The sequence below is a fragment of the Kogia breviceps genome, chromosome 5 (assembly GCF_026419965.1).
Source record: "Kogia breviceps isolate mKogBre1 chromosome 5, mKogBre1 haplotype 1, whole genome shotgun sequence".
In the NCBI taxonomy this organism is placed as follows: domain Eukaryota; kingdom Metazoa; phylum Chordata; class Mammalia; order Artiodactyla; family Physeteridae; genus Kogia; species Kogia breviceps.
The window spans coordinates 71,058,566-71,078,395 of NC_081314.1; the positions used below are offsets into that span (position 1 = coordinate 71,058,566).

Genomic DNA, 19,830 nt, shown 5'->3' on the forward strand with positions numbered 1-19,830 from the left:
TGTCTCTCTGTCTCTCCTCCCCTCCCCTGCACCACTCTCACTCTCTCTTCCTCATACATACATACAGTTATTTTGAGATTGATAACCACTCAGATTCATCCTTTAAAGGATAACTTTGGCTGGGATTCAACTTGTAGTTGTCAAGAATTTGTGCATATACCCACTCAGCAAATATTTTCTTAAATCTTGTCCATCTCAACTCTCTGAGGCATGGGAAGAGGTACTTTTAGGCTAGAGTGATGAATCATATGTGATGTGTGCCCTCAAGGAACACGTGGTGCAGGTAAATGGGTCCTGTATTCTCAACAAGATGCATCATGAACATGGTCTCCAAGGGCTCTGGAGGATGAGAGCTGGGGAGGTGCTTTTGTCGGGAGGCAGCCAAGAAAGGCTGTATCGGGTTGGCAGGTGACCTGGGCTCCAAGAAGAGCTTGCGTTTCACAATGAAAAATTGTGGAGAGGGAGGTCTTCATGCAGATAAAAGCATGAGCAAATTATTAGAGTCAAGGGACGTAGTCAGATGTATGACTGGGTATGTGGCTGAGCAAAAGTCAGCGTTCTGAAGCGCTGAACTTGGCAGAGCTGGTGTTGGCAGCAGTGATCTCAAAGAATGCATACTCACCAGAGCACTCCAGGAGGGTATACAGTACAGTGAACTTTGTCACATAGCTCTCCATTTTCTCCTAAGAGACCCATCCTGTTTAAGGATTCTGCCTGTGCCAGATGAGGTCCTGTCAGATTTGGGGTAACCTGGACCAGGGGTCTTACCAAGCCTGTAGTATTCCCAAGCCATCCTTCTCTAAAACTCCAGCACAGTTGCCATTGACTCAGTTGGCCATGTATGTGAGGGTTCATTTCTAGGCTCTCTATTCTATTTCATTGGTCATTATGTCTTTCCTCGTGTCAGCACCATACTGTTTTGATTGCTGTAACTTTGTGGTGAGTTTTGAAATCAGGAAGGGAGAATTCTCCAACTTTGTCCTTTTTTTTTTCCCCCCAAGATTGTTTTGGTTATTTGGGGGCCAATGGAAATTTTCAAGCCAGCAACAGTGTATAAGATTAGTTGAAAAGGACTAGGCTTGGAAGAATGAAAACTATATGGACTGTTTCATAAGTCTAGATATGAGGTAACTAGTCATTAAGTATTTTGGTGGCAGTCGAGTTGGAGAGAAATAAACAGATTTGGAATAATTTAATATGGCTAGCTATATTCAGTGTGAATGAATGAGACAAAAAAGAGAAAAGGGGTTTTCTCCCAACCTTTGTGATTGGAAGAATTATACTGAAATACATAGAAAAATAAAGGACACAAGAGGAGCTGAGCAAGTCTGTGGGTTAAGGGATCTGAATTCAGTTTTGAACGCTGAGCTAGAGGTTCAGATGGGGATGCCCAGCCATCAGTTACAGATGCCGACGTGGAATAAATGAGTGTCATGGTTATTCTGGGTCTTATGTTGCTTATAAATGGTGTAGAATTTTTTTTTAATGTAATACATTTACGGTTACCATGGTGGCAAGAGCCAAATGAAGGGACGTGGTTGGCAAGAGCAGCAAAGATGGAGATCTGGTGAAAGGTAATTTCATGATGCTTCTGTGCATTGCCTTAGCTCAGAGGAAAGAGAATGCTAGATGCTATTGACATGTGTTTTATTTTGAAGTGACTGTTATTACCAGCGTCTCTAATCCTTAGTAGCCTTGATCTCTTGGAGCCTAATGTTCCTGTTCTCCAGCTGAGAGAGACTAATTCACCATCTTGTGTTGTAAACACTCACTCATTTTAACTGATTACACCTCCAACGATTCTCAAATCACTAAAATTACTAATTGCTATTCCTTACACATCAAAGAATGAATCCTGAATAATTAACCCCAAATAAAATTAAATGAATTGGCCCTTTTAATTAGAGTCCCTGCTGCTGTTTGTTCTGAGCTTCCTTTTCTTACTGTTAAGAGACTTTTAGAATGATTAAAACTGTTTAAGACTTAAACAGCCAGTGACCTTTTAATACAATATAAACCCATGAAAGCAATATTTCAGCTAGCAGGTGGTGAAGTAAATTTTTAAAGCAAGTACCTGTCAGCTCCAGTATTCTTTTGGGGAAAAAAAAAAAAAAAACATGCCAAAAAACAACCACCTTGAGATGAAATGAGTGTCTCTGTTTGATTATTTTTAAAGCATTTATGCATTTGCTAAGCCTCAGTCTCGATGAAATGGCAGGGTTGAACGAGAGTGAGTAACGTTGGCATCATTTTATATAAATAGTAACAAGAATTTCTCAGTGAGAAGGATTTAAAGTCATTTGTGCATAAAAGATGAAGACTGGAGAAATCACACAAAGCCCCTGGTCTCAGACAGCCCTTCTTATCCTCAGGGAGTCTCTTGAGGCAGGGAAATGGGCTCACACAGTCGGGCCAAGGAAATGTGATGGGATTTCATTGCTGCTGATCGTCACGCTAGGATTCCCAGCCTAACCATGCTGCATTTAGCCTGGGTGTTATTGAAGATATTTCATGTGTTTCTGATCATCTAATCCAAGTCTCCTAAATAGTAAGAATCTCTTCTCTTCTTCATAGTCTTCTGAAGTTGTAGGGGCCGAGCAGGTTTCCTCCGTATTCTTAAGCAGCCTCAGTTTCTCACACTAAATTTGCCACCTATCGTGGTAAATGTGTCCTCAGCCAGAAGTTAGGGGATACAGGGTCACAGTGGGTTTCTTGGTATGGTTCTACACTATATGTGTTTCTCTTTACCACACTGGTTGAAATTTCTCCATGTGTAAAATAAAAGTTATTGGACTAGATCAATGACTTTTTCTCTTAAAGTTTAAAAAATAAAATTTTACTTTTCACTTTGAAATGATCTCAGACTTCACACAAACGTTGAAAAATAGTATAAAGGATTCTCACTTAGCCTTTATCCAGTTTCCCCAACTGTTGATATCTTACATAATCATAGTACAGTTAGCAAAATTAGGCAATTAACACACTGACCACAATACTTCTTGCTAATGTATAGACTTTATTCAGATTTAATCAGTTGTTCTATTAAGATTCTTTTTCTGGTCTAGGACCCTGTCCAGAATCACAAGTTGCACTTAGTTGCCTTGTCTTCTTAGTCTTCTTTAAGCTAGGATAGCTTCTCAGTCTTAGTTTGTCTTTTATGAAGGTCAGTGACTCTTAACCAGGGCTATATGTCAGAATCATGTGGGGAGCTTGTCAAGACACTTGTGTCTGGGTCCTAACCCCAAAGTTTCTGATCTAAGAATCGTAGAGTGGGGCCTCGCTGTATGCAGTAAAAGAAAGTGCTTCCTGAGATGCTGATGCATACTTTCCTTTAAAAGTCAGAGCTGTTTCAACACCTCAAGCACTACCATTTTGTGTTTCTATTCACATAACATCTCTCCTTCCACTTCCTTCATTGCCCTGTTCCTCTTCCATTCCCAAGTCTCCTTTATGGACAGAAACCTGACCCTCCAACATTCCTGGAGGATTTGAAGGAGTTTCTAGATACGCTGTGGGATAAGATACTGTTAAGACCTATCTACAGACCTTTTATTGCAGAAGAAAGATCAAGTACAGTACACATGGTTGCAGTGTTTCTTGAGATGAGGGTGTCCCCATAGCCAGGTGGTGACTTAGGGATGAGGACTCAGGGCCTGTATCCTGAAGACATGCTCCGAGTAAGTTAATATAAAAACAATGATAACAACAACAGCAAAACTAGGTGGCTACTTTAAGACCCATGTTATTAACTATCCAGATATGAGCATCATGCAGAACCTATGACACTCCCGCCTCCAGTACTATAGTGTATCGACCTTATGTCAGTAATTGAAAAGGGGCAAAATGGTCCATGGTAGAAATACATATGTTCATTTTTTTTCAGAGTTCAATTCAGTTTAATATAATATAGATTTATAATAATAATCATTTATGATAGTAATATTATCACTATTCATCAAGCATCTCCTGTGTGCTCTCTGTGCCCTCTAAAACAGAGAGCTTGCTCTCAAGGTGCTTATAGTCTAGTAGGAGAAACCAGTAGATATGCAATTAAACTAACAGAGAGCAGAATATGGGCTCCAATAGAGCTAAATCAGGAAGGAGCAATATGTTGTCACTGGAAGTGACGATGGGTCACTCTATCCAGATATAGCAGTGGTGAAATAAGTTTAAATGAGCTATTTAAAGTGTTTTTATTCTGAAACGATCATCCCTCCAGCTCCATCACCAGCTTTGGAAGGAAGGTAAGCTTCTGGCCTCAGTGGCCGCCACAGGGTGACGTCCCATCTCCAAGAAAAAAGAGTATTTTTGGAATAGTCTCTCAGCACATTGATATTTGTTTGCCAGCTTCTTTTTTCAGTGGTAAGTTAAGATTTTTTGTTTCTCTAGACTGTTGCCTCATTTTGTGTCCACGGCATGAATTTTTAATTTTTAAACTGAGAGAATTTCACGTTTTGGTGTGGGGCTAAAGGTATCTCAATAGTTGATAGAAGATTGATGCTTAGGCTTAAATCATTGCCCTGTTTATTTTGAATGCGCATCTTTGGAAGCCAAATTATATGGTGTGTGGTTTGTTGTTTCAGTGGAAATTACTGTCTTTTTGTAAGACAATTGACACTTGGTGGATTAAAAAATGCTATTTGGTTTTAGTCCATTTGTAGAACCAGACTGTCCTCCTAACTTCATATTATTTGAAAATCATTCAGTGTTTCTTAACTAAGAAAGTGAATTTGTTTTTCAACAAATGAAAACCACCATGTGATAGAGAAATACAGTATACTTAGATATGATGCCCTAAGGTGTTTCACCTTCACACAGACTATTTAATTGTGGTCAAACATGAGGACTACTGAACTCAGTGATGACCCAGGGATTCCATATTAGCTAGATGTAGAGTGAAACCGTCCATCTGAAAATCAGGGAGACTTCATCTACTTTAGGGTAATCATTCTTCCTGCTTTTAATTTGAGAATCTGAAAGAGCATTTCAAGCTAAGTTATTTAGAAGGATGACGGAGACATTACATTTTGGCTTGGGTAAATATAGTGATGCATTAAAATTAAACACTGGCTTAAGTAGATTCTGCAATTCATTTCAAAGTATCTTCCTTTTGATTTTTAAAAAATGCATGCCTATAATTCACATTTATTGTATAACAATTAAACCAAAAGGAGAAGGCATGAGCTGTAGACAACCATCCCGTGAGCTATAGGCAACATTGTTAACATATACAAAATGTTTATACAGAAATTGTGCCATATTATAAACAATGTTCATAGCCCATTTTTTTCTCACAAGGTAATACATCAGAAACAGTTTTTCATGTACTTGTCCCAGATACTCCATGACTCACACCTTCACTAGATTTAAGTCTTTGTTCAAATATCACCTCCATGAGGCATTCCCCAACCTTTTTCTTTAAAACTGAAACATTCCACCATCACCCTAGCAGTCCTTTCCCCCTTCTTTGCCCTATATATCTGTAAAGTGCTTATCAAGATTTGACATCAAGTATGTTTTATGTAATTTATTTTTTAAGTGTTCTTCTTCTTCTGATAGAGTATAAATTACTCGAGTGCAGCTCTTTGTTGTTTGTTTTATTTATTTGTTTGTTTGATGTTTCCTTCTGGTGTCTAAAATAATCCCTGGCACATAGAAGGCACCCAGTCAATGACTAAATAGATGTCAGATCTAGATCAACACCACCATTTTGATGGCAACACAATTTTCTAGTGTGTCACTGACTTCAACTGATTTTTTTTACCCCAATTTTATTGATGAATAGTCTGATCATTTCCATTGTATTTCACTGTGATTAAGATTCTTTAACATGCTTCCCTGTATAGTCTTTAGTCACTGCTTTAGTAGGATAATTTATTAAAAGTGGTATTGCTGCATCAAAGTGTATAAACATTTTTAAGGCTTTTGATACCTGTTGCCAAATTTTCTTGAGAAAGTTTTATCTTTAACACTCCTATTTATATATAAGTAGCATACAAGAGTACTGAATTTCTTATATCATCTTATACCATTATTGTGTTTCATCACTCTTTAATTTTGACCTTTCATTTAAATAACATGACTAGAAAATTAAGTACTATCAGAATCAAAATTTGTTTGTTTTTTACTTAAGCAGCAGAAAATAAAAATGGAAGAAAAGTAGAAAGGTTTCTCTTCTAATATATAATTATATATAATAAAAGCATGAACTCCAAAAATGTGTTGTGTGAAAACTAGAGAACTGAAGCTACTTGGTTGAGGTCACGTATCTTCTCATTTACAGATGAAGATGTGTCATTTAAGGGGGTCAGTATTGTTGCTATTTTGATGACAGTGAGGACAGGGAACCAGGGATGCCCAACCTTGCCCTCATAATTATCACTTCTACCAGTGAGTTCTGAGAGGGGCTGCACACTGAAGGAACAGGAGAAAAATGGAAATTCAGGAGCTGCCTTATTAGTAGCTCCATGAGTGCTTAATCCAAGAAAGAGGTCTGTGGTCACTCTGAGATGGTGCCTAGGCTTTGGGTGTGGGAATAAGCAGGCTTTTTATACTATCTCTAATAGGAGCCACACATTGAGTAAATCAGTGCAACTCCTTTCATATTGTTAGTTACAACCAATGGGTAGTAAATAGATTGAGAAGACTGGGAGGTGATGCATTAAATGGGACTTATCCTCAATGGTTCCTTGATCTCTGCCATATCCCAATATTTCCTGGTGGTTTTTAAAAACTTATGACACATTTCTAGGTACTGAAAATTCTCTTTTGAATTGCGTGTATGTGTTATTTTAAAATAAGTGGGTAGAACAATGACCGGTTAGAAATTTGTATAACGAAAAGTGAGTTTCTCTTCCACTCTTGCTCCCCAGTTGCAAAATTGATCTTCTTAGAGGCAACTTGCCTTTAACAATTTCTTGGGAATCTACTTAAAAGATACTCCCTGATATTACAGGCATATATGTATATATGTTATCACACAAATAACATTTACTTAATGTCATAAACCTTGATACTTCATTTTTAAAAGATTTTATCCAGTGTGCTTTCTGATGGAGTTTTCTTGGTGGCACATGTGTTTTAATGCAAACAGAAGATGGATTTGAGGGTAAAATTGTAAACAAAGTCTTCAGTTGGTTGGTTTCCTAATAAATTGCCTCTCATTTATGAGGAGAATGCTATAGCTGTGATATAACTCAACCACCTTACAGAGATTTTTCACTCCTGTTCTATTTATTTTATCTTCTCACTTGTTCTCTTTTCTCAACCTTGCTCAGAGAGCTTCATCTTCTCAGATTTGGTCTTCTCTACCGAGTGGGCAAATTTAGACTCAGCTGCTCTTTTGTGCATAAGTGAAAAGAAAAAAAATGTCATCTATCATGTACACATTGTACAAGTCACTTACAGTTCAGCTTAGCAGTGTTCAAACTGTGGATTGAGACCTATTTATGGGTCACAGCCACTTTCCTGGGTCACACACAACACCTTTAAAGTAAATAAACAACAGAGAAAATGTCAGTGTGGATTACATGCAATAAATATGGTTTCATGAAACCCTTGTTTCAGATATACATGCACTTACACATGTCCAGATAGGAGTTTTGCATCATCATATAAAAGGTTATTTCTTTACTCTGGGTTGTAGTCAAAAAAAAGTCCAGAGTCTCAGTTTTAACTGGGTTGATGGGCAGAGTGACACTGGCTATTGTTTTTTTTTTTTTTTTTTTTTTTTTTTTTTTTTTTTGCGGTATGCGGGCCTCTCATTGCTGTGGCCTCTCCCGTTGCGGAGCACAGGCTCCGGACGCGCAGGCCTAGCGGCCATGGCTCACGGGCTTAGTTGCTCCGCGGCATGTGGGATCTTCCCGGACCAGGGCACGAACCCGTGACCCCTGCATCGGCAGGCGGATTCTCAACCACTGCGCCACCAGGGAAGCCCCTGGTTATTGTTATACTCATTTAATAGGTGAGGAAAACTGAACCTGAGATGGTAGCACTGCCTTTTCCAAAGTGAAGGGTAGAGCTAGGCTTTGTGTTTTAAGTTTGGGGGCTTGAAATTTTGTACTATTTTCTTTGGAACATATTTCCTTTCTCTATTAGTTACTATTAATGGAAAAGAGTAACTGTCTTTACTTGAAGCTTATGATTTGGTCACCATAATTACTTTTATTTTGTGTATGTGTGTGTGTGTGTGTGTGTGTGTGTGTGTGTGTGTGTGTGTGTGTATGTTCCAACCCAATCTCTTGTGTACTCATAATTTACATTCTTAATTTGAGGAGCTCCAAAGTAATTTTATTTATAATTACCTTAAAGTTTAGATTTTCCTTAAACAACCAGAATTTCTCCATTTAAGAAAGTAAGAGAGCCAACATCTGCCAATTGCAAGAGCTCTTCCTGTGCAGTCCAAAGATCTGCATCAGCATCACCTGGGACCATGTGAGAAATGCAGAATCTCAGGCCTCACCCCAGACCTGGCGAATCAGAGCCTGCATTTTAGCTGGATCCTTTTGGTGATTTGAACATTGATGTTTGAAAAGCACCTAAGACACCAGGTCATTTAATTTAGAAAAGCAATTGAGTGATTAAATGGCTTTTTATTCATTTAGTTTTTCAACCTACATTTACTGAGGGATGACATGGCCCAAACTTTATGCCAAGTGGTGAGGATATAAAGATAAATTATGAGTGGGCTCTGTTTGTTAGGCGTTTCAGTTCTTACTAGGAGAGAATGGCCATGAACATATAAATGCAATCAAGTATTATAGATGCTGGGATAGAACCTGTATGAGGCACAAAAGGGGCTATTATCTAAATCCGTATGTGTGTGTGTATGTAGGTTTACGTGGATATTTGGATCAAGAAGAAGGAGAATGATGCTTGCTTTTTTTTTTTTTGTTTTAACCGTGGTAAATGAATCCAGACTTTATTGATGATCTGAGTTTAATTACTCCCTTGTATTTTTGCAGTACAATCATACATAACCAGTAACTTACCATCTTCTTTGTTGGTAAATTCTTGTTATTTTCTCCCTCTCATGGGGGACTTCATATCATGAAGGGCTAAGCAAACTGTTTTCAGGTAGCTGCCTTTTATATATGCCTGAGCCATGTTACTGGGGTAACTACAGTGGGTGATAACTCAGTTACAATCAAGTAGCCACATTTCCTTCTCAGTGCCACTGCCTTTTTACCCCTAGACTAGAAAGGGTAGCTTGAGCAAATATAAATAGCTGGGTTTCTGGGAGTTTTTCCTCACTCTCTTCAAGTTAATGGTATGAATAACGGGCTATTTTCTGATGTCAGCTGGAATAAAGTAGTGTTTGGGAATCAGGGATATAATACTTTATTTGCCGAACTCACCCTTTAACTGCCTCATGGTGCTACATCTGGCACAAAGCAAAAACTTTTGAATATTAGCTGAATGAGATGGGATGGTATAGAGCAAATTAAGCAAGGTCTTTCCTTGCTTCTCTCCAAGGTGTTGTGAGCATCCATTTCCAGCTCTGTATTTCACTAGCAGTGTAACTTTGGAGTAAATCATTTTAGCTGGTAATTGAGGAATAAATGTATTTTGCGTGTTGGGTAGGCTTTGTATGGTGAGGAAAAGGGTAAGGAGGAAACCAGGTTTACAGACATGTGTCTGTGACTACTCCTAATAAAACCAAATATTTCTTCCTTAGCTTTTATGTATCACTGCATTCCCCAGTTGCCTGATGTGTGTCCATTTTTGTCTTGCCTGTTTGATTTATTCAGTGCCCCTGTAGGGAGTTCACTTGGATTTCCCCAGTGAGCCCAGAGGGCAGGGCATGCACTAATGTGAAGGTCTACAGCTTAGCGTTGCTGGTTGTAAGGTACTACAGCTGATTCCGTCCAGGTGCTTTTTCCTCTAGGAGGGTTGCCCCACAAGCATCTCAGCCAGGTGCTCTTTCATCGTTTGAAGAAATCTACTGAAAAGGAAAGGATCTTCCCCCGCAACATTTATATACACACATTTTGTTCTTTCCTTTTTGACATCTTCCTTAAACATGGAAATTGTGCCTTCTCTCTTAAGCTGAACTTACTGTCACTTAGAGGCATTTCCCTCTGTTGACCTGCCTGTTAAAATGGTGAGCCTTCAGTCAGAATTCTAATAGTTCTTAGTCTGATTTAAAACTCTTTACGGAGAGTTTTTCATTCCAACTGTCTTAACTAGTCCTGCTTCCCTTCAGAGGACCCATTTTCTGTCCCTTTATCGTGTGTGTGGTCTGTTTTCTAGACATTTACCCCAGTCCTCCACATCCTTTTAAAATGTGAGCTCCACTCTAAACAATGTAGCAAGAAGCCTATGATTGAGCTTGAAAGATGGAAAACTTTGGTCTAACTTAGTAACTGATTCAAATAAGCAGATATGTATTATGAGGTTATCACTATGACTTTAATAATCTGCCTAATCTTGCCTAGAACACATGGTCTAGATTTATGTTGTTTTCAAGATATTCCTTTAAAAAAAATACATTCTATTTTCTTTCTTGGTTCCTTTTCACCCTCCCAGGACTCTCCAACCTGTACTTCACTATACTTAATTTCCATGACAGAAGTATAGGGTCAAGAGAGAGATATAGGTCTAAGGGACCTTAGAGACAGGCAGGTATACTTTTTATTCTAAGACAAGTTTGCTCTGAGAATTTGGGCAGTTCATGTGTCTTTCGTGGGCCTCTGTTTCTACCTTCATAATATGATCTCCAAGATTTTGGTCAGTTCTGATACTGTTTAATGCTCTGACAATTCCTATGACATAAAGGATCTGGTAAAGTATAAGAAGGTGCTGAGAAATTCTCTTTTAAATTGAATATGAAGAAGACATAGGTCCAGATAGAACATTTGAACCTGAAAATTAAGCTGTGAAGTAGAATTTGATCATCAACCTAGATTTCTTTGCTGATCACCTAAAACTTCATTGTGAGCTTTCGTCTCATACATTATGACTTTTAAAGGTAGAAAAGATCTTGGTGATGATCCTCTTTACTTGACAGGTATTTCTTTTTTTTTTTTTTTTTGAAGGCCAGTGAGTTTCTCAGTCCTGGCTGCACATTAGCATTATCTGGGTTTTAAAGGAGTACGGGTGTCTGATCATTTCTCCCCATGCCTTTCCCCCATCCCTGAGATTCTGAATGCATTGGTATGAGATAGAGTTTGGGCATTGGCATTTTTAGATAAGATTCCTTGGTGAATGTTTAGAACTCTTAGATGGAGTTAATAAAGATTTATGAGACTTATAATTTGAATAAGGATATAGACAACATATATCTTCAGATGTGCACACGCAGAAGTATGAGAGATGTAGAGATATTTCTATATGACATGTCATTGAACCTTTCCAATTCTATGGGGTCCAAAGTAGGAATACTGTGACACTTTGCTTAATGCAGTGGTTCTCAAAGTGTGGTCCCAGGCCCAGGAGCACCAGCATCACCTGGGGATTTATTAGGAATGCAAATTATCAGACCCTGACCCAGACCTACTGAATCAGAGCTTCTGGGGGTGGGAGCCAGCAATCTGTGTTTTAACCAGACCTTCCAGCAATCCTAGTGAGCTCTAAAGTTTCAGAACCATCAGCATAGAGAGTTGTTGTGGGAGTAAGAGGTAGCCTAGGAAAATCTTAGCACAGTGCCTGGTGCATGGTGAGAGTCCAAAAAACAGAGTACTCTAAAGATAGTGTGTTTGACTTCTTGGTAGCCTGAATATGGCGGGGAGCTAGACTCGACAGCTGTTAGCTACTCTTCCAACTCTAAGACTGTTACTTTTTTAAAATTTATTTTATTGAAGTATAGTTGATTTACAATGTGTTAATTTCTGCTGTATAGCACAGTAATTCAGTTATCCATATATGTGCATTCTTTTTCATATTCCTTTCCACTATGATTTATCATAGGATATTGAACATAGTTCCCTGTGCTATATACAGTAGGACCTGGTTGTTTATCCATTCTATATATAATAGTTTGCCTCTGCTAATCCTAAACTCCCAATCCTTCCCTACCCCACCTCCCCCTCCCTCTTGGCAACCACAAATCTGTTCTCTGTGTAAGACTGTTATTTATAAGGCAAATGGAGCTCAACTGAACAATCTCAAGGGTGTATCAGAACAATCAGTCCAAGTCACCATCCTTCCACTGTGAGATTTAGACTCTTTCTTTTCTGAAGACCTAAGTTGTGATGTTTTGGTACTATCCAACAGTGACTCATAGAGTGGTAGAGACTATACTCTACCACTAAGTGTTGAAGAGCTGAAATGCAAGGAAAAACTATTTATCCATAGAGGAGGACAGTTCCCCAACACGTCTAAAACATTATTGCTAAAAGGAAAAGGGCACATAGAGAATTTTTTTTTAGAAAATGAAGATTTCCTTTTCTTAATAGAATTTCTTGCAAAGAATATTTAAAAAGATTCCATACCAAGAACCCATAGCAATGTTAGATTTCCTAGTATCCTAAAGCCTGGATAGTGTATAGATTTCCAAATTGGGTGTTTCTTATTCCAGTTTCTCCTAATCTTGTCCTGCACAAACATTTAGATTAGTCTTTAGTTAAATCATATTCTTAGAAGTGTTTCCTTCTCAGAAATCCTTAATGGATCCTCACTGCATGCACAATAAAATTCAAACTCTATGCTAGATGTGGAACACACTTAAAAGCTTATTTTCATACTGCTTTAATTTTTATAACCTACTAGTGTTATTTTACATTCCTGTGTTTATGCTATATTGTAACTTGCTTTTTATTCTCTAGACCCTGTTGTGTTTTTTTTTTTGTTTGTTTGTTTTTACCATTATGCCTCTATTTTCCTTTATTTCTGTCTAGCATGAACTTACTATCTACATCATAATGTTCAGGGGCAATTTAAATACTCCAGTAAAGCTTCCTTGTTACTCCAAATGAATGTAAGCTTTCCTTTATCTTAACTTCCAAAAGAGTTTGTAGAGCTTAATAAATTGCATCTTCTGTTACCTTTTACCTGTTTACACATTTTTTTCCTTCTCTACTTGACTGAAAATTCATTGAGGACTAGCAACAAGTCTAATACACCTCAGCAATCCACCACTCCAAGCACCTTCCCTGTTCTGGCTAAATGTACTTGACACGCTTCTACACCAGCTTTATGTCACTTCTAAGTATCCTGTCTGGTCCTCATTCTTCTGAAAGTTAAGGATGCTAATTAAACTGAGGAGAACGTAGGGAATAATTGCTGTGCCGGACAAAAAATTATGTGTCAAAGCCAATTACAAAGCAGTAAAATGCCAGCTAATGCAAATCTTGCTTGATTTATGATGCGGTTACATTTTGAAAAGCCCACTGTAAGTTGAAAATATTAAATGGAAAATGCATTTAATACACCTAATCTACCAAACATCATAGCTTAGCCTTGCCTACCTTAAACATGCCCAGAACACTTACATTTAGCCTACAGTTGGGCAAAATCATGTAACACAAAGCCTATTTTACAATAAAAAGTTGAGTATAGTATGTCATTTATTGGACACTGTACTGAAAGTGAAAAACAGAGTGGTTGTGAGGGCACAGAATGGTTGTAAGTGTATGTTCACCCTGGCGATCTCCTGGCTGACTGGGAGCTGAGGCTGCCTGCCGAAGCCCAGCATCACAACAGTATTGCACCCCATGTGGTTAGCTCAGGAATAGATCAAAATTCAAAGTACGTTTTTTGTTGAATGCCTGTTGCTTTTGCACCATGGTAAAGTCGAGAAATTATAGGTGGAACCATCATAAGTTGGTTACACACATCATCTGTGTTTGTAAGAGTGCTATAGCATTGCATCCGTGTTAATTTCATGTGTGTGTTTCCTTTCCATAGGTGATTTTCTTCCACCCCCGCCTCCACCTCTAGATGATTCCAGTGCTTCTCCATCGGGCTCTGGGAACTTCCCTCCTCCACCTCCCCTTGATGACAGTGCTTTCAGGGCACAGGTAAGATCTGGGGTTGAAGTCATGTTTATAAGCCATGCTAGGAATCATGAATTCTGAGATTGTTTCTGTGGTGGATAAACATTTATCCAGATCCTACAGAGAGCTTGACACCTCACAAAGCACTGAGGCATTTTAATGCCAACTGCCCAGCTCAAGCTTCCCAGAATTCTGCTGGCTTGCCCTCTGCGCGGCATGTGGGATCTTCCCGGACCGGGGCACGAACCCGTGTCTCCTGCATCGGCAGGCGGATTCTCAACCACTGCGCCACCAGGGAAGCCCATAACCAGGCTTTTTTATTGCCTTTTTTCTCTTTCCACAGATGTTGCATTCTAAATGAGTAAGGCTGATATTTTAAGGTTCTGGTCGGTCACTGTGCGTACTAATTGGTCAGCAACATCTTTCTAGCAAAAGCAACAGCAAAATTTCTTAGGTTTTCTCTTCTGAGTGAGGTCAGGCGTGCACAGTATGGTATGTATTGACTATTTAGAAGTATTTGTACTCCAGGGAGTGTTGAGAGCAAAGTGACTCAGGGCTAGATTCAGAAGCAACAGCAAAAGTTCTCAGCCTGTGTTCATGTAGAGCCACTGGTGACCAGCTGCTACTGTTGAGGCAGTTAAATGCCAGTTATGTCAGGAAGGAAAACTAAATAATACTGTCATAAAATTATTGTCATGTTTTTAGGGGTGATGATGTTACTATAGATATGTCAAAGAAAAAAATCATTATTTTTTAGAGAAATGTCAGCAAGATTGGTGAATGAAGTGGAATAGTGCCTGGTATTTGCTTTAAAATCAAAAGAATCTAAAAAAGAGTGGGCATGTATATATGTGACTGATTCACTTTGTTGTACACCTGGAACTAACACAACAGTGTAAATCACCTATACGCCAATAAAAAAGAATAGTAAGAGTAGGGAGCTACTGAGTGAGTATATAGGTGAGAAAATATTAGTCATGAGTTGATAATTGTTGGGTGCATGGAGGTTTAATTCATTATTTGTTCTACCTTTGTATATGTTTAAGATTTCCCATAATAAATTTTAAAGAGGGAAAGCCATAGCAAGTAACTGCTTAAATAGTTCAGTTCATTGTGTGACTTTTTTTCTCTTAAATTTCAGGTTAGAGGAGACAAAGGTAGAAATGATTAATTCACTCAACAAATATTTCTGTGCTCTGTGGGCACCTTTATAGCACTACGTATTCTGTAGCAAAAAAGACAAACAGGGTTCTGCCCTTATGAAACTTACGTGTTAGTAAGGGCTGTTTTTTGCATATTGTTTAATTTATGCAATTAAACACTTTGTTTAGTCTATCTTCTTTCTTGAATAGTTATGTAACTATTTTGTAAGCATTTAAAGTCTTGAGTTCTGAAAAGTTTGCTTGACCTTGTGACAAGAAGAGTTGTCTTTGATACTAGTTGAGCAGCTTATTCTTGTCACATGATCTCGACCAGGTCACACTAAGGCCCACTTTTCTTGTAATTAAAGATAACTGTATCTACCTCTAATAATTAAATGAAATACAGATGGATTTGAAGTACTAAACTATAATCACCTTACAGATATTTTGATGTTATAATTGTCGCCACATAAAAATAACAGCAACAGGAATAATAATAAGACTTGCCAAGGGTTTCATTAAGAAAAATCAAACCTGGGGCTTTCATAAAATTACAAAAAGTCTTTTTCTGTATAGATCTTGTCCTGTTAACTATATCCAAACTATGACTTTGGTTTTGAAAAGGAAGGAAATAAACAAAAAGCCTGTTGCCATGTTGGCTTATGTTCTATAAAACAGAAGGAAGAGGGATAAAAAAATAAAACATTTTGCTAAATGGAAAAGGGCAGATCTGGTAGGAGAGGTGTGTTGTTATTGAATATGTGGAAGATCGTTGGCAAGTTCAAAAGAAAATGGGCAGGGACTTCCCTGGGGTGCAGTGGTTAAGAATCCACCTGCCAATGCAGGGGACACGGGTTCGAGCCCTGGTCTGGGAAGATCCCATGTGCCGCGGAGCAACTAAGCCTGTGAGCCACAACTACTGAGCCTGCGCTCTAGAGCCTGCAAGCCACAACTACTGAGCCCACGTGCCTAGCACCCATGCTCTGCAACAAGAGAAGCCACCTCAACGAGAAGCCCGCGCACCACAATGAAGAGTTAGGCCCCGCTCACAGCAACTAGAGAAAAGCCCACGCACAGCAATGAAGACCCAGCGCAGCCAATAAGTAAATAAAAATAAATAAATTTTTTAAAAAGAAGAAGAAGAAAAAGGGCCTGTCCTTTCCTTGTGTGGTGGTGATGTGATGTGATAGAGGCTTGGTCCCATTCTGGCCATATTTGCCCCAACTTTAGATTTGAGCTACGATGGAACTCAGAGTAATGTAATCACAGGAGAAAATTCTGCATGTCTTTCTCCCAGCCAATGGTGAAAACTCCTGTTGCCAGGTCCAAATTATAGCTGGTAAATGTGTGTTTTTATGTAGAAATCTGTTTATGTTTCCAGCCAGATCTTCAGGTCAGAGCCAAAAGAACCTCTATTAAGTGTGACTCTAAGAATTATAAGTTTTTCAGAGCTGAAAGGGACCTAAGAGATCATTGAGTCTAAACCTGGTGCCAGGCATCTGGTTACAACTTTTCAAATACTTGCTGAATGAATTAATTCCCTCTCTTCACAAGTGAGGAAACTGAGACCCAAGAAGATGTGGATCCTATAGTTTCTGACAAAACTCTTTTGAGAAATCTTGACTCTTTATCTATCCTTCCTCTCACTGTGCACGTGATTTTGCTTCAGGCCTCTCAAGACTCTGAGGTTCCCATGAGGGGGTAACATGCTTTTGTTTGGAAGGACCAGGTGTTGTTGGAGTTTTGCTTGTCTCTGAATTTCTGATGTATGGCGTAAACTTTTTTCTTTTTCCTTTGCAAAAGGCAAATATTTAGTGTCAAGAATTCTTGTTTTGAGAATTCTCATTTTTGTGGGAAAAGATGAACCTTGGAAAATCAATGAGAAATTTTCTGTCAGTATCGGTTCAAGCATAGTGGCTGTAAGGTTTGGGGTGACCATTTATCAGTCACTTCATTCATTCATTTGTTATTCATTCATGATAAGTTGAATAACTTCTGTAAGTCAGACACATATGCTGGCGTTTATAGCCTTGGAACTTGTCATCGTGGGTCTAGTGCCCTGAGTCTCAACTTTGGAACTGTTAGCTTTGTTTGATCTCATGCCACAGTTGGTAATTCCTTTCTGTTTCAGCCAGCCAATGGGCAGGCATATAGCATTGTTTAGAGAAGTTTTAAAGAGGGAGAATATGTCATAGAATTTCAGGTTTGCAAGGGAATTAGAGATCCTAACTCAAGTGCCTTTTCTGTCGTTTGACTCTCCTAATTTTTTTTCAATTTAACAAAATGTTTATGGGTGACTACTACAGCTGAGGCAGTGTTGAAGGCCAGGGAATAGATCAGATACAACCTCCGATTCAAGCCTGGAAGATGCATATATACCCAACTTCTAAATTAAGGTGTTTCGTAGTAAATTATTCCTTAGTCATCATGCTTTGATCAGAAGCACAATCTTAGTCCTATGTTGAGGTAGAGGGTGGGGGAAATAAATTAACTATGTCTAGAGACATGCAAGAAGGATTCTTGGAAACAATTTCAATTGAACTGAACTTTGATGACTAATTAGGGTCTTAATTTTCAAGTGAGGGAATGTAATTTTAGGCAATAAAGCAACAAGTATAAGAATACAGAATATTCTGAAGAATATTCTGAAATCATTGCAGGTATTTGTTATTATTGAAATATAAGGTTGACATCCCCAGGTATGTTGTTGGGTGCCAAGCAGTGCTTTTAACACACCATCAGACAAAACGTGTTGCCCTTGTGGGAAGCCCTATGCAAATAGCTCTGAGTTGTCTGGTAGACTTCCTTGAGCTCCTCAGGGATTTACCTGCTGATACCTGATGGCTTTGAGTTCAGGTGCCCGATATTTAACTTCCTCTTTTTATGACATGTTTGCTTGACTTTTTCTTCATGACCACCAGCTGACACCTCCTCTCTCTGCCTCTCTGCCTCTCTTTGTGGCCCAGACCGTGGCTTGCTTTTACGTGTCTGTGACCCTGGGCTTTTACCTTTCCTGTTCCCATCAGCTCTTCCATTCCTTCAGGCAGATGGCTGCCTTTGCTAGGGTACCTCCAGCCCCTCCACCTCAGAAAACAGACTGTCTCATCCATTGCTGGTTACTCCGCGTATTACAAATGTCTTTCTCTTATTGAATTGAAATTAGTCCCTTTATGATTTCCTCGTACTTATTTTCTTCCTACCCTCTTAGAAAATGATGTGCATTCAAAGGAACTGTCAGGCCAGGAGAGAGAGAGGTAGTGTCTGCTCAAGGGGTGATCCATAAAACTCTTGAAAGAGGTCACTTTTCTGAGAGCATGAAAACAGTGTCATGTGAGCTATTCACTGAACTTGGGGAAATGCCCAGAGTTTGTTGAAAAGAGAAGGAAGAAGAGAGACTTCTTTTTTTTTTAATTTTTAATTTTTTAAAATTTATTTTATTGGAGTATAGTTGATTTGGAGTCTAGTTGATTTACAATGTTGTGTTAATTTCTGCTGTACAGTGAAGTGATTCAGTTATATATACGTTCTTTTTCATATTATTTTCCATTATGGTTTATCACAGGATACTGAATAGAGTTCCCTGTGCTATAAGGTAGGACCTTGTTGTTTATCCACTCTATATATATTAGTTTGCATCTGCTAATCCCAAACTCCCAATCCATCTGTCCCTCCCTCCCCTTTCCCCCAACCTTCCTTGGCAACCACAGGTCTGTACTCTATGAGTCTGTTTCTGGAGAAACTTCTGAAATCCTTTATGTTCTTGTCTTAAAGTCAGGGTCCAAAAGTTTGTGGGCCAAGTCATTTCTACTCTTGTGAAAACAATTTCAAAGCTCATAGATGTGTAGGGTGAATGGTGGATTGTAGTCATTTATCTACTTACTCATTTTATGTATTTCATTTATCAATAATAGTTTAAAAATCTATTGATGTTTCAGTAGAACTGGAACTGAAATCTGTGTCCTGTGACCCTTAGTCTAGTGCTATCATGATTACAGGTATGGAATGACAGAATTTTACTTATAGACGTAGAGAACTCAGGCCCCCAGCCATGGGCACATTCATTCATGAACTCACAGAAATAGGCAGCAGGCCTTGCTTTATATGGTTTGGACATACCCTACCATAGAAGTCATCCCTTCTGCTACCTGGTAGTGGGGTGAGAAAGGAAGAGGCTGGGTGAAAAAGGAGATCCAGTCTACAAAAATTAAGAGTAGAGATGCAATATTGCCAGAGCAAAACCAAAATGCTCAACAAAAGCTTTAATCCACTCTGAAGTGCTTATCCTTCCTGTGTAGTGAGGATATAAGAATATCTTGATCCATGAAAACATACCAAAGGAGTGACCGTGATGCTTATTTCTTCCTGGCCCTTTGCCTTGTTCCTTTGGGTTTTGTGTTAACAAGGGGCCCTAGTTGATTTGTAGGGTTGTTTGTGACCCTGGCAACAACAGTAGCAGCAGCAGCTTGCTTCAAGATTATCTCCTCCTTTTACGGTCCACACATGTAGAGGAGTGTGTGTTTATTTAGCAGGACTGGTGGGTTCTTAGGCACGTCACAGCCTCCGGGCAGTGTGACTTTCTAGAAGCGAATGTCGGAGTTTTCCTGTTTGCCTTTCGCTCTGAATCATCCTCCGATTGGGTATTCAGGTGAGAAATGAGATATTTTTGGTGTCTAGACTTATAAAAACTTCTTTGAAAGTAGCAGGTCACAGCCGATAGGGAGTATTCCAATGTTTCATTTAGTAATTTGAGCCTT

The 19,830-nt window shown here is 38.9% G+C and overlaps 1 protein-coding gene across 13 annotated transcripts in view; it reads left to right on the forward strand.

The window, feature by feature from the left end:
• The window catches only part of LPP (LIM domain containing preferred translocation partner in lipoma), a 714,682-nt gene that overhangs the window by 301,760 nt on the left and 393,092 nt on the right, over nucleotides 1–19,830 (forward strand). For all 13 annotated transcript variants that reach the window (XM_059064964.2, XM_059064970.2, XM_067034208.1 and 10 more), the window contains one exon: nucleotides 13,846–13,958. In XM_059064964.2, coding sequence (XP_058920947.1) covers nucleotides 13,846–13,958 — 113 coding nt within the window. The remainder of the gene's footprint in view (nucleotides 1–13,845; nucleotides 13,959–19,830) is intronic.